At 40.3% G+C, this 24,916-nt stretch overlaps 1 protein-coding gene across 22 annotated transcripts in view; it reads left to right on the top strand.

Annotated features, from left to right (window-relative positions):
* Positions 1–239: 239 nt before the first annotated feature.
* LOC110500291 (lysine-specific demethylase 5A) overlaps positions 240–24,916 on the top strand; it is a 76,826-nt gene continuing 52,149 nt past the window's right edge. For 7 of the 22 annotated variants that reach the window (XM_090214325.1, XM_090214328.1, XM_021577591.3 and 4 more), the window contains exons 1-6: positions 443–1,918; positions 3,063–3,140; positions 6,559–6,681; positions 6,925–7,095; positions 17,931–18,113; positions 19,747–19,825. In XM_090214325.1, the coding sequence (XP_090070451.1) occupies positions 1,688–1,918; positions 3,063–3,140; positions 6,559–6,681; positions 6,925–7,095; positions 17,931–18,113; positions 19,747–19,825 (865 nt within the window). In that variant the 5' untranslated portion in view covers positions 443–1,687. Of the gene's footprint in view, positions 402–442; positions 1,919–3,062; positions 3,141–6,558; positions 6,682–6,924; positions 7,096–17,930; positions 18,114–19,746; positions 19,826–24,916 lie in introns of those variants that run through there. The other 15 variants (XM_090214327.1, XM_090214329.1, XM_021577593.3 and 12 more) reach the window with 8 other exon arrangements.

Raw genomic sequence — 24,916 nt, 5'->3', positions numbered from 1 at the left:
TTATATTATGGAGATAATTTCCTGAGGTGATATCAGAGTTCATCATGGGGAGAATTCGGAGTTCATGCCGCGTTGCATACAACTGGGAACTCGGAAATCTCCGACATCAGTGTGTTCAAAACAACTGGCAATTCCGGAAAAATGTTTCGAGCAGGATAAATTGTTTTGAACAGTCATCCTACTCGGAATTACAAGTCGGAAAACTCGAAAAAAACTCGGAAAACGTCACGATTGACCTCGTTTTTTCCGGAATCCAAGTTGTCATGAAAGCGCCACTGGAGACGATGGGTTTTTCCCCCACTTGGTTATGAACGTAGTTGTTCCTTACAAAACTACAACCACTTTACCATAAATGCTGATGTACATATCTGGAGGCATGTTATTTTGTATAGAGGGAAATAGTAAGTAAAACCATGGTTCTAGTTTTCTTGAAGCGGATGTGGAGGCGGAAGTGGAGTATTGGTATATTATTGTTACATGGTAGTGATATGGTCGTTGCTAGTAAAAGAAAGCTGGGAGATATATCAATATTTATTTATATATATATATATATATATATATATATATATATATATATATACAAACACAATATTTGAAAGTTCATAGCGTCGAGCAACATATGCATCTACTGAACAATTTTATACGAAATTTTTATCCTGAAAAATGTATATTCCAGAACTGTGCGAGCACACTAAAGAAAGACACCATACGAAGTTATTCGCCAGCAACTAGCAAGCAGTCACAGCACAGTGTGGCTAGGCTAACTTAGCTAGCTAGAAAGTATCGTCGTTTTTAATGACAACAGCAGCTAGAAAAGTACTCGGGTGACACGAAGCAAAAGAACCGTGTGCATGAGAATGGTTTAAATTAGCTCGTCGTCTGGTTTATTGTGGAGCAAATAACGTATGCTGCATCGGGAATGTCGACCCTTCACCTCCACGGAACCCCACCGCCTGTTGTATAGCGACGAGCTAACTAACGTTCTCCTTCAATTGAATGGACGTGGTTTGATCAACAATGTGCGCTAATTGCTAAGCTAACTGCTTAGGGTTCGATGTTGATGGTCACGAGCTACTCTTCGGATGAAGAGGGTCGCACTCATTTAGCCTGAGACAACTGAAGAACGTCATATTTAGATTGGATGACCACTAAGGCGCAACTTTTAATTGATAAAACTGCGAAATATGGATGAAATAATGCCTTTTCCTGGCACATGAAGATGTCACAACCAATGGATATTCAAAAGTGAAATCGCACATGATGGGAAATGTTTATTGGGTTAATATGGAGCTTAGAATAGTTATACATGACATTTTTGGGGCCGTTTTTATTTTGTTGCGGGATCATATGTCCACATTTTAAAGGGGAGTGATGTCCTGCGCCCTAGGTAGTTCTCTGGCTTTCAGTTAACGTTGCTGTACTGGAGTGGTGGGGTGGACGCCGCCCGGCTTGGCCCAGCAATTTCCTAAAATTGGAATAGGACTGGAAATGTATTTTTGATCTTTTACAGTTTTGTATTTGAGACGTCAACTCAACAATATTGTCATGTCGCCCAGCTGTTGGCATATCAAGAAATTGTCTTCATTGAAAATATTTTTCTTGAGACTTAAACAATCATGAACATGAAGGAGAAGTTCCGGAAGCAACAATATGTGTGCTAATTGAAAGATAACCTAATCATGGACTGATGTCACTCACAGATGTCAACACAATAGATTTTAAACACAAGTACTATTGGCTTTTTAAAGAAAATATAATTTGTGATTTCATCATGTCTGATTTTGCTGAATTCGTACCCCCTCCCGAGTGCCCAGTTTTTGAGCCGAGTTGGGAAGATTTTACGGATCCACTAGGATTTATAAACAAGATTCGACCTATTGCAGAGAGAACTGGCATCTGCAAAATTCGACCGCCAGAGGTAACCTCACTGTTTATGCTTTTGGAATATAACACATTGCTTCCATTTTAAGATTTACGCCTGCATTGTTTTGTGCCCTTGTTGTCATCTATTTATGGTATTTTCGGCCTAGCCCACGCACATTTTTTGTCGAGTAACGATATTTCTCGTTAAATTTTTCATGTGTGGAGGTAAAATTTATTGTCTGTTTCTCAGTTTATTTGAACAATGATTTTGGATGTTTATATTTAGCCAAACAGTTAAAGTAAAGTCGTCATTTAAAACAGCGGCCTCAATTCCAGACTCCCGTCTGATTCTTTTTTGTGTGTGTGTCTTCTGGACAGATCGCAACTGTTACATTCTGGATATCAAGTAACGTCCCACGAATTAGATGTCTAGATATTTTTTTAAACTATTAACAATTTGATATACCAATTCCTAGTTGCTTTTCATTTGATGGCCTAGATTTCCAAGTCTTTGCTACATCATATGACTACAATATGAGCAATATCCATGTATGCAGCTGAAGAGTTTTATATATTTATTGATTTATTTTCATGGTTTGGGATAGGCCTACAGTGGCAGGAAGTTAAATTAGTACCCAAATGCTCAACTTTTCATGTTTTTTATTGTTTGGCCTTGTGCAAATCAAATGTATGTCTAATATTGGCCTTATTCTCTTTTATTCCCATTTCCCACATTTGGGTGATTAGGCTAACCCTCTTAATTTGGTCAATTTTGCACCCACGCTTAAACTTGACAGTTGCTTCTGGGAGGTTTTCTTTTATTGCACTGTGCTCCAGTATTATTTGTCATTTAGGGATAAGTCTGTGCCCATTTTAAAGCACTTAGACTACAGGGACTTAAATTATTATTTGTGTCATATCCAGTATTCATTCTGGTATTGTTGGGTGGATTTTAACATTTTAGATTTTCATTTTATTTTTTACATCCAATTTCCTGGGCTGACGCTTTCCAAATCTGTATCCACACATCCTTATATTATTTATAATTTGAAAAGGGGATTTGAATAGTATTATGTAATGTTTATTTTGAAAAGTTTTTTCTATTTTTGTTGTTGCTTTTACTTCCACATTACTTAGTCATATGAAAATCTGAACCAAAGTTGTTCATTTGGTTTCCATTGTTCTCTTTTGTCTTTTAGGACTGGACACCTCCTTTTGCCTGCGACGTACGCAACTTCCGCTTTACTCCTAGAGTCCAGAGACTCAATGAATTGGAGGTAAGTATACTGCACCTAGTTACAACACTGTGAAAGCTATATTGGAAATGCAGTTAGGTACCATGTATGTAGTCGTTATAAGGTATAGGCCTAAATAGGCTGTCATTGTAAATAAGAATTTGTTCTTAACTGACTTGCCTAGATAAATAAAAATAGTTATTGCCTAAGTAAGTAGTCAGTAAGTAGTCTAATAAGCTAGTTATTCAAATGAGTTTGTCAGTCATTCACTGATGTATGTTATTTTGTATGTATGTTATTATATGTTATGTTTTGGTAGTCTGAATAAACATGTTTTTTTTGTGAGGTAACCTATACGTTGGTGTGGCTTGACAGTGCAGACCTTATGTGCATTGACTGCAGCTGCCACCTTTTTGGGGCAGCACTCTTGAATACAATGACTGAGTTAACAGCACTGGCTTGAATGGGTGGTAGGCCTAGGTCTACTTTAGGATGGGTTTTTAGGGTCAGGAAAGTTGTAGCTTAGCCTACATTAAGAGTTTAACTTCTCTGGGATATGTGGGACGTCCCATGTCGCCAACAGCCAGTGAAATTGCAGGTCACCAAATTCAAAACAACAGAAATCCCGTAATTAAAGTTCCTCAAACATACAAGTATTATACACAATTTTAAAGATAAACTTCTTGTAAATCCAGCCACAATGTCCGATTTCAAATAGGCTTTACGGCAAAAGCACATCAAACGATTATGTTAGGTCAGCACCTAGTCACAGAAAACCATACAGCCATTTTCCAGCCAAGGAGAGGGCTCACAAAAGTCAGAAATAGCGATTAAATTAATCACTAACCTTTGATCTTCATCAGATGGCACTCACAGGACTTCATGTTACACAATAAATGTGTGTTTTGTTCGATAAAGTTAATCTTTGTCCAAAAACTTAATTTGAAATTGGTGTGTTAAGTTCAGAAATGCATTGTCTCAAACAAACATCCAGTGACAGTGCAGAGAGCCACATCCAATGACTGAAATACTCATAATAAACATTGATAAAAGATACAAGTGTTATGCATGGAATTATAGATGAACCTTTCCTTAATGCAACCACTGTGTCAGATTTCAAAAAGGCTTTACGGCGAAAGCACATCTTGCAATTATGTTAGGTTAGCATTTAACCACAGAAAAACATAGACATTTTCCAAAGAAGGAGAGGTGTCAGTCAGAAATAGTGTTAGAAATATTCACTTACCTTTTTTTTTTATCTTCATCTGGTGGCACTCCCAGGAATCCCAGTTCCACAATAAATGTTTGTTTTGTTTGATAAAGTCCATAATTTATGTCCAAATACCTCCTTTTTGTTCGCGCGTTTAGCCCAGTAATCCAAATGCTCAATGCGCGATCGCTTAGTTCTGCCGAAAAGTAAAAAAAAGTTATATTACAGTTTGAAGAAAGATGTCAAACGATGTATAGAACTAATCTTTAGGATGTTTTTATCATAAATCTTCAATAATGTATCAACTGGACAATTCCTTTGTCTTTAGAAATGAAAAGGAACTTCTCACGGCCGCGCGCATGATTTGGCTCATGGCATTCTGCCAGGCATCTGACTGAAACAGCTCTCACTCTCCTTCACAGTAGAAGCCTGAACCAAGGTTCTAAAAACTGTTGACATCTAGTGGAAGCCTTGGGAAGTGCAATATGACCCCATAGACACTGTATATTCGATAGGCAATCACTTCAAAAACGACAACTCCGATTTCCCATTTCCTGGTTGGATTTTTTCTCAGGTTTTTGCCTGCCATATGAGTTCTGTTATACTCAGACATCATTCAAACAGTTTTAGAAACTTCAGAGTGTTTTATATCCAAATCTACTATGCTAGCTTTTGGGCCTGTGTAGCAGTCAGTTTACTCTGGGCACCTTTTTATCCAAGCTACTCAATACTGCCCCCCAGTCCCAAATAAGTGTTTTTTGTAGGCTGTCTTTACTTTGATTTCTCCAAGGCTACAGCACCATAAGGCACCTCTTTATATTCCTGTTTAGAGTTAAGATGCCAGATTTCACTTGGAATTCACTTGGAATTTCATGTGTTTGTACTAGAGGTCGACCGATTATGATTTTTCAACGCCGATAACGATTATTGGAGGATCAAAAAGGCCGATACCGATTAATCGGCCGATTTTAAAAATTTAATAAAAAATAATAATATATGTATTTGTAATAATGACAATTACAACAATACTGAATTAACACTTTAACTTAATATAATACATCAATAAATCAATTTAGCCTCAAGTAGATAATGAAACATGTTCAATTTGGTTTAAATAATGCAAAAACAAAGTGTTGGAGAAGAAAGTAAAAGTGCAATATGTGCTATGTAAGAAAGCTAACGTTTCAGTTCCTTGCTCAGAACATGAGATCATATGAAAGCTGGTGGTTCCTTTTAACATGAGTCTTCAATATTCCCAGGTAAGAAGTTTTAGGTTGTAGTTATAATAGGACTATTTCCCTCTATACCATTTGTATTTCATTAACCTTTGACTATTGAATGTTCTTATAGGCACTTTAGTATTGCCAGTGTAACACTATAGCTTCCGTCCCTCTCCTCGCTCCTCCCTGGGCTCGAACCAGCAATACAACGACAACAGCCACCACATCGAAGCGTCCCATGCAGAGCAAGGGAAACCACCACCCCAAGGCTCAGAGCGAGTGAAGTTTGAAATGCTATTAGCGCGTGCTAACTAGCCAGCCATTTCACTTCGGTTACACCAGCCTCATCTCGGGAGTTGATAGGTTTGAATTCATAAACAGCGCAATGCTTGACGCACAACGAAGAGTTGCTGGCAAAACGCACGGAAGTGCTGTTTGAATGAATGTTTACGCGCCTGCTTCTGCCTACCACCGCTCAGTCAGATACTTAGATACTTGTATGCTTATATGCTCAGTCAGATTATATGCAACACAGGACATGCTAGATAATATCTAGTAATATCATCAACCATGTGTAGTTAACTAGTGATTATGATTGATTGTTTTTTATAAGATAAGTTTAATGCTAGCTAGCAACTTACCTTGGCTTATTGCATTTGCGTAACAGGCAATCTCCTTGTGGAGTGCAACAAGAGAGAGGCAGGTCGTTATTGCGAAGGACTAGTTAACTGTAAGGCTGCAAAAGATTGGATCCCCCCCCCGACCTGACAAGGTGAAAATCTGTCGTTCTGCCCCTGAACAAGGCAGTTAACCCACCGTTCCTAGGCCGTCATTGAAAATAAGAATGTGTTCTTAACTGACTTGCCTAGTTAAATAAAGATTAAATAAAGGTGTAAAAAAATAAATAAAATCGGCGCCCCAAAATACAGATTTCCGATTGTTATGAAATCGGCCCTAATTAATCGGCCATTCCAATTAATCGGTCGACCTCTACTTTGTACCGTTCCCTCACCTCTCCCATTGCTTTCAGGCCCTCACTCGGGTCAAGCTCAACTTCCTGGATCAGATTGCCAAGTTCTGGGAACTGCAGGGGTCCAGGCTGCGCTTCCCTCATGTGGAGAGGAAGATCCTCGATCTGTACCAGCTCAGCAAGGTAAGACCGGAGTCGGACCATTCACCTGAACGTATACTGTTTTTAGAAACATGTGGTGTGTTTGTAAGCATGCTGTGATTTATTTATATCTTAGGAGTAAGTAGAGTTTGTTTTTGATTTTGTTTTAGGACAGCAGAGGTGCTAAGTGCTGGTGTACATTTGAATTTCTCCTTACTATTCTGAAAAATGCTTTTTGTGTGTGAGTCAACTATAACCATCTTACTAAAACACATTGTATTTCAGATTGTCTCCTCCGAGGGAGGCTTTGAGACCGTGTGTAAGGAGAAGAGATGGTCCAAGGTGGGCAGCAGGATGGGTTTCCCCCCAGGGAAGGGTATGGGCTCTCTGCTGCGGTCCCACTTCGAGAGGATCCTCTACCCCTATGAGCTCTTCCAGTCTGGAGCCACGCTCACTGTAAGTGCTATTGGTCGACACATGCACACAAGAACATGTAGGCTCTGGAGTGTGTGAAATGTTTTTGTGATGTCAATAGTGGTAGTAAATTGCATCAGCCCTCTATTGGCAAATGTTAGGTGTGGATCAGCATAGGTTTGTGCTATGTATTCACACTTCTACATTCTTACAACTCATGTCAATACCCTGTCATGTAGTTATTTCCTTTTGTACTTTGCCATGCTACATTCACATTTGTAACAGTGTTCTGTACAGAGGAGGCTGGTGGGAAGAGCTATAGGAGGACGGGCTCATTGTAACGGCTAGGACATAATCAATCCAGCCATTACAATAAGCCCATCCTCCTATAGCTCCTCTCACCAGCCTCTTCTGGTTCTGTATCACAACATGTAAGGGATAATTAACGAGGGGCTATGCGTTCTATGGAAAATAATGAACTATGTGGAAGGTGTGTTCCACAACGTGCTAGTGGAATGGAACTAACCTTCCACCGAGTTGCATTATTTTCCAGAGAAAGCATAGAGCCCCGAGTTGATTATCCCTTTCATACCATGGTTATAATTTAACACCTTTACTGCTTTAATAGCCAGCAAGTTTACTAGATAGCTACAGTAGTTGCCTTGGTAACCAAACATACTTGCTAGTTTAGCTAACCAAGCCATCTGTCCTAGCTTGCTATTATGAAAATATGTTTTTAGTTAGAATTTTGCTTTCAAAAGCAGCTCAAACACAGAACATGTAAGAATGAACTATAGCCATTGAATGCTACTGTGCAGATATACCGTGCGTTATAGGGAATTATACAAAGGGTGGGTCTAATGCTGATTGGTTAAATGCTCACTCCAGCCGGTGTCTATTCCACAAGTTACCACCGGCTAAATCTATGATATTAAAATGCCTATTTACTCTGTTCTGTCTGACTGCGCAATCCACTGTCATCAGCCCAGCCAGGCAAATTATAAACTTGATCTCCACTATAAAAAGCATCTAGACATCCTCATTTCTTTTAGACTAACATTTAGTTTTCAACCTCTGAGATTAGCATAAACCTTTCTGTCTGTCTCTGACATTTGCAACATGGTTTCAATATTCAAATTTGATCTCCAGCTGTCCATAGTAATGAACGGTTAGAAGTCAGGACGAGACGGACAGGCAGGCAGCATTTCTGTCAGTCTACAATCTTGAATCGGCTGGCATAAATTTTGTGGATATATACAAAGAAATGTCAATAGGTAAAACGAAGTGCCGCTAGTTTGCAGTCTTCACAGTGTAAGAATATTCAAAGATAAATACACAACGCAGAGGACGAAATGACGACTATGTTTAACACATTACCCATAGGCCTATTGTAGTTGTGGGAGAAATTTCAGAACAGGACTCAAAGCTACATGTGGCAAGTTCTCATTGGTCCGAATTGTTTATACATTGAGCCTGAAACGAGATATTTGACTATTGGCCCAATTTTACTGCAAGGATTTATAATTGGTCAACCACAGGCTAGGTTTGGGTTATAAACTACATCCTGTCTCTTTGTTCAGTGGAGAAAACACTGAGGACAGGGAAGAATGAACATCTACCATCTACTTTCCAGTATAACAACTATGATTTGTTCTCTTTGAATAAATATATTTTTCTCCCCCTGATTTTCTTTGGGGTCTGTTTTTGAAGAATAACACCAACTGCTAACAACAGCTTCAGTGTTTGAAGTGATTGTGTTAGCTATGTTTTTGGCTAGCTCCTCAAGTGTCCTGACGGGAAAGCGATTTTTTTTGCCTCGCAGAATCGCGCCTCATTAGCTCATTGTTATGGATGTATCCAAATAAATGTCACTAGAAAACAGCTTATGCAAATGCAGCTACTGTTGTTTTTGACGTGACTGTAAGTTAGCTGTGTTGGTTAGCCACTAAACAAGGGATAAGAACGTTGCCACCCAGTATGGTGTCGTGATGTGACTATCTTTAATTAATGTGATGACTGTTATTTTATAAAACCAAGTAACTATGTTGAATTATTACGTGTTTAAATTAATCATGTAACAATTAACTCATTAGCAATCTTCGGGCCCCATAGAAAGTTTGTTTAACTTCTCTAGGATATGGGGCAGCATTCTGAATTTGATGAAAAGCATGCCCAAATTCAACTACCTGCTACTCATCCCCAGAAGATAAGATATGCATTTTGGATTTGGATAGAGAACACTCTGAAGTTTCTAAAACTGTTTGAATCATGTCTGTGACTATAACATAACCCAGAGGACAAACCATTCAGATGTTTTTTTTGAGGTCACACTCTTTTCAATGGGCTTTCATTGGGAATCCAGATTTCTAAGGGACCTTCTTGCAGTTCCTACCGCTTCCACTGGATGTCAACAGTCTTTAGAAATTGGTTGAGGTTTTTCCTTTGTGTAATGAAGTACGGCCATCCAGAACGGGGGTAACTTGTGTATTGTTAGATAGAGGCGCATGACCAGAAAGCTAGCTACAGTTTGTTTTCCTCCTGTATTGAACACAGATCATCCCGTCTTCAATTGTATTGATTATTTAAGTAAAAAAATACCTAAAGTTGTATTACAAAAGTAGTTTGAAATGTTTTGGCAAAGATTACAGGTAACTTTTGAGATATTTTGTAGTCACGTTGCGGAAGTTGGAACCAGTGTTTTTCTGGATCAAACGCGCCAAATAAATTGACGTTTTGGACATATATCGATGGAATTAATCGAACAAAAGGACCATTTGTGATGTTTATGGGACATATTGGAGTGCCAACAAAAGAAGCTTGTCAAAGGTAAGGCATGAATTATATTTTTATTTCTGTGTTTTGTGTCGCGGCTGCAGGGTTGAAATATGGTTTCTCTTTGTTTACTATGGTGCTATCCTCAGATAATAGCATAATTTGCGTTCGCCGAAAAGCCTTTTTGAAATCTCACATGTTGGCTGGATTCACAACAAGAGTAGCTTTAATTTGGTATCTTGGAAGTGTGATTTCATGAAAGTTTGATTTTTATAGTAATTTATTTGAATTTGGCGCTCTGCATTTTCACTGGCTTTTGGCCAGGGGGGACACTACCGTCCCACATATCCCAGAGATGTTAATGAGTTAACGTTTCTCGAATGAATCAAGAATATATCAGAATATATCATTATCCTACCAGTCATCCATTAATTATTATTACCTCATCAGTCTCATTCTGAATGTTGCTGACTTCAAATCTGCACGAACCCTAGTCTAAATGTGATTCAGCGATACATAATTAGTTATTTATTAAGACAATTTAACTAAATCACACAGAATTACATTAACACACACATGATGGATGATATGTTGATTACTCACATAATGCAATGAAAAGTCCCTAGTGGACTAACTCGATATGACAGCTTGTTACACAATGAAAGGGGTGGGGAAAGAAAGAGCGGGAGAGACAACATACATGTTGAAAATGCGCTCTTTGTAAATATGGATATTTAGCACCCTAACAACCACTCATTCTAAAATAATTACAATATATGTCCTTGTCGTCTCTCTGTTGAAATTGCCCTGTTCATCTATTGGGAGTCGTTCGACAGAAGTCTCTGGTTTGTCCACCAGAGGTCACAATGTCCTTTGTAGTAGTAGGCTTTCTTTGGTCTGGAAGTGTTTGTTAGAATGGAAACATCAAAGGTACACAATGTTTGTCTGCTGAGATCTTCCTTGTATCTTTGGTCAAAGTTCTCGACCTCTTTACATTATCCAGCTGCAGACTGAGAATGTTTGGTATAGTCTTCATCTTTCTTCACGTGTCGAGTTTCAGAGGGTCTGACCATTTTCTGGTCTGGTAGATTCTAACCATCCGTCCGGCTCAACGTCCGGCTCAACACCGTCTGCCTGCTTGGTTTATATTTATATTGCAACCATTTCAATGTGTAGCCACCACTCCACATTTTTCTGGTCTCAATGGTTGATGATTCAGGGACCACTTTCCACACCGACAGCAACCCGGCATGTTTTGGTCTATTATGTTAATTCTTTAGGAGTCCTTTATAAGCACTCTGGCAAAAGGGGTGTTCCATCCTTTTGCCGTAATGTCTGTACTCACGTGGGCATGTTTACTGACTGGGAGAAATTTATATCAAAAACAATTCTCATTTAGAAAGCTGAAATCACATTTCGTCTTCTCACAAATTGTTTCATATTTAATCATACAAGTTATACAACATTTAGATTTAACTCTGAAAACAATGTGGAACCTCCTTAAAGTTACAATGTTTCCGTTATAACTTCTTTAATGATGTCACAAAACAAATTATCTAACGTGGCTGTTTTTTTTTTACCTTTCTAGGGTAGGTGGGATGCTACCTGGCCAACATCCAGTGAAAATGCAGAGCGCGAAATTCAAAAATACTAAATTCAAATATTTAACATTCTTGGAAATAATAAAGCTTAACCTGTTAATCCAGCCGCCGTGTCAGATTTCAAAAAGGCTTTACGGCGATAGCAAAACCATGCGATTGTCTGAGGACAACGCCCCGCATACAAACACACGAAAATCATATTTCAACCAGGCAGGTGCGACACAAAAGTCAGAAATAGAGATATAAAAAATGCCTTACCTTTTGATGATCTTCTTCTGTTGGCACTCCAAAAGGTCCCAGTTACATCACAAATGGTCATTTTGTTCGATAATGTCCTTCTTTATATCCATAACTCATTTTAGCTGGCGCACTTAAGTCAATAATCCACCCAGTTTCCCTCCATCAAAATGAATCCCAAACGTTACTAATAAACTTTTCCAAACAAATCAAACAACGTTTATAAGCAAACCTTAGGTATCCTAATACGCAAATAAACTATAACATTTAAGACGGAGAATCGTTGTTGTCTTTACCGGAGAAAAATACCAAGAACGCGCTTTCTTCCACGAGCTTGGAAACACTACAGCCAAAATGAAGCCACCTAGAAAAACTAACATTTCTGGGTAATTTTTCCAAAAACCAGCCTGAAAATCTTTCTAAAGACTGACATCTAGTGGAAGCCCTAGGAACTGCAATCTGAGAGGACTTGTCCTTAAAATTAAAGTAATAGCCATTGAAAAAAGTGCTAAGCCTAACATTTTTTGGGGGATGGTTTGTCCTCGGGGTTTCGCCTGCCATATCAATTCTGTTATACTCACGACATAAGTTAGACGTTAGTGTTTTCTATCCAAATCTACAAATTATATGCATATCCTAGCTTCTGGGCCTGAGTAACAGGCAGTTTACTTTGGGCACGCTTTTCATCCCTATGTCAAAATACCCAGAGAGGTTAATTGTCCAACCAGAGGGAGGGGGGGAGAAATAACTCTGGACCACCGTTACTCCACACACAGAGATGCGTACAAAGCTCTCAATTTGGCAAATCTGACCATAACTCTATCCTCCTGCTTACAAGCAAAAACTAAAGCAGGAAGTACGAGTGACTCGGTCAATAAAAAAAGAGGTCAGAGGAAGCAAATGCTAAGCTACAGGACTGTTTTGCTAGCACAGACTGGAATATGTTCCAGGATTCTTCCGATGGAATTGAGGAGTACACCACATCAGTCACTGGCTTTATCAATAAGTGCATTGAGGACATCGTCCTCACAGTGACTGTACGTACCCCAACCAGAAGCCATGGATTACAGGCAGGGGGGGGGGGCTCAGGGGTTTGTGCTCAGTCCCCTCCTGTACTCGCTGTTCTCTCATGACTGCATGGCCAGGCAAGACTCCAACACCATTAAGTTTTCCGATGACACAACAGTGGTAGGCCTGATCACCAACAAACGACAACACCTTATGGTGCCAGGACAGCAACCTCTCCCTCAACATGATAAAGGACATGATTGTGGACTACAGGAAAAGGAGGACCGAGCAGCTTTAAATTCCTTAGCGTCCACATCACTAACAAACTAACATGGTCCAAGCACACCATGACAGTTGTGAAGAGGGCACGACAAAACCTATTTCCCCTCAGGAGACTGAAAAGATTTGGCATGGGTCTTCACATCCTCAAAAGGTACTACAGCTGCATCATCGAGAGCATCCTGACGGGTTGCATCACTGCGTGGTATGGCAACTGCTTGGCCTCTGACCGCAAGGCACTACAGAGGGTGGTGCGAACGGCCCAGTACATCACTGGGGCCAAGCATCCTGCCAGCCAGGACCTAATATACCCCATTCGGCGCATGTGACAAATACAATTTGATTTGAAATGTTACTACTCCCTGCTCTATTCAACCATTCTCCAAAAATCTATAAACCAACACCTTACATCTGCCACAGTAACACCTACCATACACCCACGTTGTTTTGAACTGGGTAAGTAGTAGATGTTATGGACCGATTTATGATTTTTCAACGCCGATACCGATTTTATTGGAGGACCAAAAAAAGCCGATGGCGATTAATCGGCCGATTTAAAAAAAAATAAAATAAAAAAAAAATAAAATTATAAAAAAATATATTTTTAATTTATTTGTAATAAGGACAATTGCAACAATACTGAATGAACACTTATTTTAACTTCATATAATACATCTATAAAATCAATTTAGCCTCAAATAAATAATGAAACATGTTCAATTTGGTTTAAATAATGCAAAAACAAAGTGTTGGAGAAGTGAAAGTGCAATATGTGCCATGTAAAAAAGCTAACGTTTGAGTTCCTTGCTCAGAACATGAGAACATATGAAAGTTGGTGGTTTTAACATGAGACTTCAATATTCCAAGGTAAGAGGTTTTAGATTGTAGTTAATATAGTATTTATAGGACTATTTCTCTCTCTACCATTTGTATTTCATATACCTTTTGACTATTGGATGTTCTTATAGGCACTAGTATTGCCAGTGTAACAGTATAGCCTCCGTCCCTCTCCTTGCCCTTACCTGGGCTCGAACCAGGAACACATCGACAACAGCCACACTCGAAGCAGCGCCCTTGCAGAGCAAGGGGAATAACTACTCCAAATCTAAAAGCGAGTGACGTTTGAAACGCTATTAGCGCGCACCCCGCTAACTAGCTAGCCATTAGGCTGATAGTCTTGAAGTCATAAACAGCTTGCGAAGAGCTGCTGGCAAAACTCACGAAAGTGCTGTTTGAAGGAATGCTTACGAGCCTGCTACTGCCTACCATCGCTCAGTCAGACTGCTCTATCAAATATCAAATCATAGACTTAATTATAACATAACACACAAATACGAGCCTTAGGTCATTAATATGGTCGAATCCGGAAACTATCATATCGAAGAAAAAAAAGGTTTATTTCAGTGAAATACGGAACCGTTCTGGTATTTTATCTAACGGGTGGCATCCCTAAGTCTAAATATTCTTGTTACATTGCACAACCTTCAATGTTATGTCATAATTACATACAATTCTGGCAAATTTAGTTCGCAATGAGCCAGGTTTCCCAAACTGTTGCCTATACCCTGACTCTGCGTGCAATGAACGCAAGAGGAAGTGACACAATTTCACCTGGTCAATATTGCCTGCTAACCTGGATTTCTTTTAGCTAAATATGCAGGTTAAAATATATACTTCTGTGTATTGATTTTAAGAAAGGCGTTGATGTTTATGGTTAGGAACAGTCGTCCAACGATTGTGCTTTTTTCCAGCGTTGCATCGATTATATGCAACGCAGGACACGCTAGATAAACTAGTAATATCATCAACCGTAGTTAACTAGTGATTATGATTGATTTTATTTTTTTATAAGAAGTTTAATGCTAGCTCGCAACTTACCTTGGCTTCTACTGCATTCGCGTAACAGGCAGGCTCCTTGTGGAGTGCAACGAGAGGCAGGTGGTTATAGCGTTGGTCGAGTTAACTGTAAGGTTGCAAGATTGCATACCCCAAGCTGACAAGGTGAAAATCTGTCGTTCTGCCCCTGAACAAGGCAGTTAACCCACCATTCCTAGGCCGTCATTGAAAATAAGAATGGGTTCTCAAATCAAATTTATTTATATAGCTGATATCTCAAAGTGCTGTACAGAAACACTGCCTAAAACCCCAAACCGCAAGCAATGCAGGTTTAGAAGCACGGTGGCTAGGAAAAAACTCCCTAGAGAGGCAAAAACCTAGGAAGAAACCAAGAGAGGAACCAGGCTATGAGGGGTGGCCAGTCCTCTTCTGGCTGTGCCGGGTGGAGATTATAACAGAACATGGCCAAGATGTTCAAAAATGACCAGCATGGTCAAATAATAATAATAATCACAGTAGTTGTTGAGGGTGCAGCAAGTCAGCACCTTAGGAGTAAATGTCATTTGGCTTTTCATAGCCGATCATTAAGAGTATCTCTACCACTCTTGCTGTCTCTAGAGAGTTGAAAACAGCAGGTCTGGGACAGGTAGCACGTCCGGTGAACAGGTCAGGATTCCATAGCCGCAGGCAGAACAGTTGAAACTGGAGCAGCAGCACGGCCAGGTGGACTGGGGACAGCAAGGAGTCATCATGCCAGGTAGTCCTGAGGCATGGTTCTAGGGCTCAGGTCCTCCGAGAGAGAGGAAAAAAGAGAGAGAATTAGAGTATACTTAAATTCACACAGGACACCGGATAAGACAGGAGAAGTACTCCAGATATAACAAACTGACCCTAGCCCCCCGACACATAAACTACTGCAGCATAAATACTGGAGGCTGAGACAGGAGGGGTCAGGAGACACTGTGGCCCCATCCGATGATACCCCCGGACAGGGCCAAACAGGAAGGATATAACCCCACCCACTTTGCCAAAGCATAGCCCCCACACCACTAGAGGGATATCTTCAACCACCAACTTACCATCCTGAGACAAGGCTGAGTATAGCCCACAAAGACCTCCGCCCCGGCACAACCCAAGGGGGGGGGCAACCCAGACAGGATGACCACATCAGTGACTCAACCCACTCAAGTGACACACCCCATTGGCTCAGCCCCTGTAATAGAGTTAGAGGCAGAGAAACCCAGTGGAAAGAGGGGAACCGGCCAGGCAGCGACAGCAATGGCAGTTCGTTGCTCCAGAGCCTTTCCGTTCACCTTCACACTCCTGGGCCAGACTACACTCAATCATATGACCCACAAGGTTGAGACCGAGTCTGCGTCTCTCACATGGGTAGGCAGACCATTCCATAAAAATGGAGATCTATAGGAGAAAGCCCTGCCTCCAGCTGTTTGCTTAGAAATTCTAGGGACAATTAGGAGGCCTGCGTCTTGTGACCGTAGCGTACGTGTAGGTATGTACGGCAGGTCCAAATCAGAGAGACCGGTAGGAGCACACACTAGCACGCTAGTGTAGGGAGGCTAGCACTGGAGTAATATGATAAAATTTTGGGGTTCTAGTCTGGATTCTAGCAGCCATATTTAGCACTGAAGGTTATTTAGTGCTTTATCCGGGTAGCCGGAAAGTAGAGCATTGCACTAGTCTAACCTAGAAGTAATAAAAGCATGGATACATTTTCCTGCATCATTTTTGGACAAAACGTTTCTGATTTTTGCAATGTTACGTAGATGGAAAAAAGCTGTCCTTGAAACAGTCTTGATATGTTTGTCAAAAGAGAGATCAGGGTCCAGAGTAACACCGAGGTCCTTCACAGTTTTATTTGAGACGACTGTACAACCATCAAGATTAATTGTCAGATTCAACAGAAGATCTCTTTGTTTCTTTGGATCCGAGTTTAAAAGTAGGAAGTTTGCAGCCATCCACTTCCTTATGTCTGAAACACAGGCTTCTAGCGAGGGCAATTTTGGGGCTTCACCATGCTTCATTGAAATGTACAGCTGTGTGTCATCCGCATAGCAGTGAAAGTTAACATTATGTTTTCGAATGACATCCCCAAGAGGTAAAATATATAGTGAAAAGAATAGTGGTCCTAAAACGGAACCTTGAGGAACACCGAAATTTACAGTTGATTTGTCAGAGGACAAACCATCCACAGAGACTGATATAACTGATATCTTTCCGACAGATAAGATCTAATCCAGGCCATAACTTGTCCATGTAGACCAATTTGGGTTTCCAATCTCCAAAAGAATGTGGTGATTGATGGTATCAAAAGCAGCACTAAGGTCTAGGAGCACGAGGACAGATGCAGAGCCTCAGTCTGACTCCATTTAAAGGTAATTTACCACCTTCACAAGTGCAGTCTCAGTGCTATGATGGGGTCTAAAACCAGACTGAAGTTTTTCGTGTACATTGTTTCTCTTCAGGAAGGCAGTGAGTTGCTGCGCAACAGCCTTTTTTTAAATTTGAGAGGAATGGAAGATTCGATATAGGCCGATAGCTTTTTATATTTTCTGGGTCAAGGTTGGGCTTTTTCAATAGGCTTTTAGTTAGTTTGGTACACATCCGGTGGATAGAGAGCCGTTTATTATGTTCAACATAGGAGGGCCAAGCACAGGAAGCAGCTCTTTCAGTAGTTTATTTGGAATGGGGTCCAGAATGCAGCCTGAAGGTTTAGAGGCCATGATTATTTTCATCATTGTATCAAGAGATATAGTACTAAAACACTTGAGTGTCTCTCTTGATCCTAGGTGCAGAATCAGGACCACTGAGCTTTGAAGGAATACGCAAATTTAAAGAGGAGTCCGTAATTTGCTTTCTAATAATCATGATCTTTTCCTCAAAGAAATTCATGAATTTATTACTGCTGAAGTGAAAGCCATCCTCAACTGACTTGCCTTGTTTAATAAAGGTATAAACAAAAAACAATTGTCGCCCAAAAATACAGATTTCCAATTGTTTTGAAAATTTGAAATCGGCCCTAATTAATCGGCCATTCCGATTAATCGGTCGACCTTGAGTAAGTAGGCCTTCTCCTTCCTCTTGCTGATTTTTAACTCTGCTCCCTACCCTCTCTCTCCCCCTTAGGGTATCCACCATCTGTACGAGGAGGGAGATGACGAAGAGGTGCAGGACGAGGGCATGGGGGAAGAGGAAGACGAGGACGAAGAGGACCGAGAGAGGGACAGCCTGAGTGACGGGACTCAGAACAAGGACTGCATGCTCCCTGAGCGAAGCTCCCGCCGCCTGAAGTCCGAGGTCGGTGATGAGGTGATCACTGGAGACTGTTTTTATATTTTATTTGATCAGTTTTATTTTGATTTCACATGGTGATTTACAAAACATTATCTGCATTTTTACTCTTCTGTTTTTTGCCTAACTTGTTTGTGGACTTAATGCACTGGAAATGCAATTGATGGAGATAGGTTCTCATTAGCAAGAGGGCCTTTGCAGCCTGTTTGCTGGCTCTGGATGCATTAGCTACATTCTCAATAGACAGAGAGCCTTAGCCTTGTGTGTACTCTGTCCATAACATCAACAGATACCTCTCTTCTTGGCAAATCTGCTCATCACCCTGTGTCATGGGGTCACATGGTTACTGTAATGGCATTATATTTTCCTCTTATGTAATTCAGAACAGCCTATTTCTTATCACAAGTGCTTTAGAAAGTTAGGTTGGGGGTTTTAGTTTTATATGCTCCTAACTGAGATACTGTACCCAATATTGGTCTAATGTATGGATATGCCAGGGTTTCGGTTTGGAAAATGTGACGCCGGACATTTGACCAGCAGCATTTTAAAACGTCTTAGGGAGGATGGTGCCCTTTTTTTTTCTTTCAATTTTCGCCTAAAATGACACACCCAAATCTACCTGCCTGTAGCTTGGGCCCTGAAGCAAGGATATGCATATTTTTGTTTCATTTGAAAGGAAACACTGAAGTTTGTGGAAATGTGAATTGAATGTAGGAGAATAGATCTCGATGATAAATTAACATGCACCGCATCGATTATATGCAACGCAGGACAAGCTAGATAAACTAGTCATATCATCAACTATGTGTAGTTAACTATTATTGTTTTTTATAAGATACTTTTAATGGTTGCTAGCACCTTACCGTGGCTCCTTGCTGCAATCGCATAACAGGTAGTCAGCCTGCCACGCAGTCTCCTCTTGGAGTGCTATGTAATCGGCCATGATCAGTGTCCAAAAATGCCGATTACCGATTGTTATGAAAACTTGAAATCGGCCCTAATTAATCAGCCAGTCCGTAATCTGTACGCATGTGATGGATAAGATGCATAACGAATATACTGTACATGTGCCAATTTTAATTCCACAACAGTATGCCAATTAACCTATAGACCGACAAGCATTTTTTTTATTCTCCCGGACAATTGGCACCGGCAAATTTATCGGCTTTTACATTTTATTTTATCTGCCAGAAGCCTGCTAGTCCAGAGAACTTAGCAATTGTTTTGTGTATTTTGGCATAAAGACATCCAAATGACATGCAATACACAGCAACAAACATAAAGCCTACAGAGGTATCACCATGGATTCATTGATTATCCATGCCCAATATCACATTACTGTTGTTGGCTACCTTTTTAATTGAACAGCGACCCAGCTTCTGCCCCTTCATCATTTCCAAGATTCCCCAGCTGCAGTTAGTAGAACTAACTATCCATGGGGTCAGTGGTTGATGTTTGTCATTCCAACAGGATCTAACTGTTTCCTGGACATCTCTCCAGGACTCTGCATCTGAAATAGACACTATTCCCTATATAGTACACTACTTTGGGGCCTGCATAATGCTCTGGTCAAAAGTAGTGCACTATACATTCTGGACTCATCCCAGGAACGCTCCCTGATGTTGTATTATGTTTCTGTCTCCTCTCCTAGCGGGAAAACAAAGAGCCCAAGACCATGCAGATCTTTGGCAGTGGTCCCAAGATGGTTGGTTTAGAGATTGTACCGGCTGGTAAGGAATTTAGCTAGTATTTGACTTCACTTATCCAGAGCAGATGCTGCAACGACAAGTGTGTTCAGGGATTTTTCGCCGATAGAAACGTTAGGGCAGGCCGCCTAAGCAGTTTATCGGGACGCCTAAGTCCAAGCTATATTTTTTATATATATTTTTTTATCTACATTTTCGCATGTTAAAATGCTTTGTGTTTTTAAACAACTTAGACCAGATATATAAATTATGTCGGAAAGATGAACCTACAATGCATTTAGAATGTATTCAGACCCTTCACTTTTTCCACGTTTTTTGTTATGTTCCAGCCTCTTCAATCTACAAACAATTCCCAATAATGACAAAGCGAAGATAGGTTTTTCGAAATGTTTGCTTATTTACCCATAGTTATGAGAACAAGGTGCCCCGTTAGCGGGACAACTTCCGGTGAAACTGGAGGGCGCGCAATTCGATTAAATAACATGGATTTGAAACATTTATGTACATATAAATGTACATATAAGTTCTTGTTAATCTAACTGCACTGTCCGATTTACAGTAGCCTTTACAGCGAAAACATGCCATGCGATTGTTTGAGGACGGCGCCCCAATATTTTTTTCATAAATTCACAAATAACGATGAAATATTCACTTACTTTTTGAAAATCTTCCTCTGATTTGTCATCCAAAGGGTCCCAGCTATAACATGTAGTGTCGTTTTGTTACATAAAATCCTTCTTTATATCCCAGAAAGTCTGTTTAGTTGGCGCCATCGATTTGAGTAATCCACTCGTTCAACATGCAGAGAAAGGAATCCAAAAATATACCGCTAAACTTTGTTAAAACAAGTCAAAATATGTTTCTATTGACTCCTCAGATACCCTAAAATGTAATCAAACTATAATATTTCATACGGAAATAAGTAAGTTCAATAGGAAAACGATATTAGCAGGTGCGTCTTCTCTTCATCGCACGCGCATACACAAATTTCCAAGACTGTGTCCCTGTAGTAAAACCTATTATTATTACTTATTTTGGAAGAAACAAGCCTGAAACCTTGAACATTGAGTGCTGACACCCAGTGGATGCCATAGGAATTGCAAACTGGGAGCTAGATATCATTATTTCCCTATACTTTCCATTGTAAGAGCATAGGCTCTCAAAAATCAGGTTGGTTTTTCTTTGGATTTCTCCTACCATATCTATTGTGTTATAGTCTCCTACATTATTTTAACATTTCTACAAACTTCAAAGTGACTTTCCAATGGTACACATTATATGCATATCCTGGCTTCAGGGCCTGAGCAACAGGCAGTTTACTTTAGGCACGTCAGTCAGGTGGAAATTGAGAGAAAAGGCCCCTAGCCTGAAGAAGTTAACCTCTGGCGCAGGCGTTCCGCTAGCGACCCACCTGGCCAACATCCGGTGAAATTGCAGAACGCCAAATTCAAAATACAGAAATACTCATTATAAACATTCATAAAAGATACAAGTGTTATACATCGGCTTAAATATTAACTTCTTGTTAATCTAGCCGCTGTGTCAGATTTTAAAAAGGCTTTACGGTGAAAGCATACCATTTAGATTATTTGAGGACAGCGCCCTGCTTACAGAAGCATACAAACATTTTCAAGCCAAGGTCGAGGAGTCACGAAAGTCAGAAATAGCAATACAATTAATCACTTACCTTTGAGCTTCTTCTGGTTGCAGTCACAAGAGTTCCTGTTACACAAATGTTTGTTTTGTTTGATAAAGTTCCTCTTTATGTCCCAACAACTTTTGTTCAGTAATCCACTGGCTCAATGGCGGTCACAACATGCAGATGAATACATCCTAATAGTACCGGTAAAAGTTGTTGAAACATGTCAAACGCTGTTTATAATTAATCCTCAGGTCGTCTGTCTAAATAATTGATAATATTTCAACCGGACAATATAGTGTCTTCAATAGAAAGGGAAAAACAACGAATGGCGCGCAATCGGTCACGAGCGCAAAGGAGCTCTGCTTCATTCTGCAAGCCACTTACAATATGGTCTCATTCTTCCTCGTTTTTCAGAATACAAGCCTGAAACAATGTCTAACGACTGTTGACATCTAGTGGAAGCCATAGGAACTGCAATCTGGGTCCTAACCCAACACATACTGTATAGGCAGGCAGTTGAAAACTACACACATCAAAAATAAAAGTTAAGGACTTGTAACTAAGCATTTCATGGTAAGGTCTACACTTGTTGAAATCGCTGCATGTGTCAAAGTTTGATTTGATACCATCCCTACACTGAAGCATGGTGGTGGCAGCGTCACGCTTATGGGATGTATTTCAGCGGCAGGAACTAGTCGACCAGTCTGGATTGAGGGAAAGCTGAACGGAGCAAAGTGCAGAGTTTCTTGACAACCTGCGACGGTTCACCTTCCAACAGGACAATTATCCTAAGCACACAGCCAAGACAATGCAGGAGTGGCTTCAGGACAAGTCTCTGAATATTCTTGAGTGGCCCAGCCAGGGACCCCAAATTAGCTTTAAAACGGCAACATTTCCTTTCAGCTCCATGGCAAAATGTGTAGAATTGCAGAAAATGAACTTTTGAAAACTGCAAAAATCTATCTTGTGCGGCTGCTGTGTCATCCTATGACTGTGCCATGTTGAAAGTCACTGAACACTTCAGTAAGGCCATTCTACTACCAATATTTGTCAATGGAGATTGCATGGCTGTGTGCTCAAAAGTTTTGACACCTACTTATTCCAGGGTTTTTCTTTGTTTTTACTTTTTTCTACATTGTAGAATAGTAGTGAAGATATCAAAACTTTAAAATAACACATGGAATCATGTAGTAACCAAAAAAGTGTTAAACAAATCAACATATATTTGAGATTCTTCAAATAGCCACCCTTTGCCTTGATGACAGCTTTGCACACTCTTGGCATTCTCTCAGCCAGCTTCATGAGGTATTCACCTGGAATGCATTTCAATTAACAGGTGTGCCTTTTTCATTTGTGGGATTTCTTTTCAATTCTTAGTGCGTTTGAGCCAATCAGAAATTGTGGCAAGAACAGCTCAAATAAACAAAGGGAAATGACAATCCATCATTACTTTAAGACATGAAGGTCAGTCAATCCAGAAAATTTCAAGAACTTTGAAAGTTTCTTCAAGAGCAGTCGCAAAAACCATCTGGCGTTATGGTGAAAGTGGCTCTCATGAGGTCCGCCACATGAAAGGAAGACCCCGAGTTACCTCTGCTGCAGAGGACAGGTTCATTAGTTACCAGCCTCAGAAAATTCAGCCCAAATATATGCTTCACAGAGAAAAAGTAAGACACATCTCAACATCAACTGTTCAGAGAAAAAGTAACAGACACATCTCAACATCAACTGTTCATAGGAGACTGTGTGAATCAGGCCTTCATACTTGAATTGCTGCAATGAAAGCACTACTAAAGGACACCAATAAGAAGAGGAGACTTGCTTGTGCCAAGAAACACAGGCAATGGACATTAGACCGGTGGAAATCTGTCCTTTGGTCTGAGTCCAAATTGGAGATTTTTGGTTCAAACCGCCGTGTCTTTGTGAGACCAGAGTAGGTGAACAGATGAGCTCTGCATGTGTGTTTCCCACCGTGAAGCATAGAGGACCAGGTGTGGGGGTGCTTTGCTGGTGACACGGTTTGTGATTTATTTAGAATTCAAGGCACATTTATCCAGCATGGCTACCACCGCATTCTGCAGCGATACGCCATCCCATCTGGTTTGCGCTTAGTCCCACTATCATTTGTTTTCAACAGGACAATGACCAAACACACCTCCAGGCTGTGTAAGGGCTATTTGACCAAGGAGAGTGATGGCGTGCTGCATAAGATTTATTTAATACAAAAATAGATATATTTAACCTTTATTTAACTAGTTAGGCAAGTTGAGAACAAGTTCTCATTTACAACTGCGACCTGACCAAGATTAAACAAAGCAGTTAGACACAAACAACAACAGTTACACATGGAATAAACAAAGTCTATATACAGTGTGTGCAAATGAGGGAAGATTAGGGAGGTAAGGCAATAAATAGCCCATAGAGGCAAAGTAATTACAATTTAGCAATTAAACACCGGAGAGATAGATGTGCAGAAGATGAATGTGCAAGTAGAGATACTGGGGTGCAAAGGAGCAAGACAAATAAATAACCATATGGGGATGAGGTAGCTGAATGGGCTATGTACAGGTGCAATGATCTGTAAGCTGCTCTGACATCTGATGCTTGAATTTAGTGAGGTAAGTATAAGACTCCAGCTTCACTGAGTTTTGCAATTTGTTCCAGTCATTGGCAGCAGAGAACTGGATGGAAAGGTGGCCAAAGTAGGAATTGGCTTTGGGGGTGACCAGTGCAATATACCTGCTGGAGCGCGTGCTACGGGTTGGTGCTGCTGTGCTGATCAGTGAGCTGAGATAAAGCGGGGCTTTACCAAGCAAAAATTTAAGATGACCTGGATCCAGTGGGTTTGGCGACGAATATGAAGCGAGTGCCAGCCAACGAGAGCATACAGGTCGCAGTGGTGGGTGGCATCGTGAAAGACTGCATCCAGTTTGCTGAGTAGAGTGTTGGAGGCTATTTTGTAAATGACATTGCCAAAGTCAAGGATCGGTAGGATAGTCAGTTTTACGAGGGTTTGTTTGGCAGCATGAGTGAAGGATGCTTTGTTGCGAAATAGGAAGCCGATTCTGGATTTAATTTTGGATTGGAGATGTTTAACTTCTTATGGCTGGGGGGCAGTATTGAGTAGCTTGGATGAATAAGGTGCCTAAAGTAAACGGCCTGCTCCTCAGTTTCAGTTGCTAATATTAGCATATTATTATTAGTATTGGATAGAAAACACTCTGAAGTTTCTAAAACTGTTTGAATGATGTCTGTGAGTATAACAGAACTCATATGGCAGGCAAAATCCTGAGTTGAAATCCAAACAGGAAGTCTGAAATCTGAGCTTTGTATGTATACACCAGAGTCCCCAATGAAATCCCCTTGAGATCTTAATGTTGCACTGCCTAGGCGTTCCACTAGATGTCAACCATCAATAGAAATTATAATGAGACTTCTATGGTGTTGTGGGAGTGAATGAGAGCAGAATCTAT

Source organism: Oncorhynchus mykiss, chromosome 21 (genome assembly GCF_057628025.1).
Source record: "Oncorhynchus mykiss isolate SJ-2025 chromosome 21, ASM5762802v1, whole genome shotgun sequence".
Taxonomy (NCBI): Eukaryota; Metazoa; Chordata; class Actinopteri; order Salmoniformes; family Salmonidae; genus Oncorhynchus; species Oncorhynchus mykiss.
This window is presented reverse-complemented; position numbering and strand designations above follow the sequence as displayed.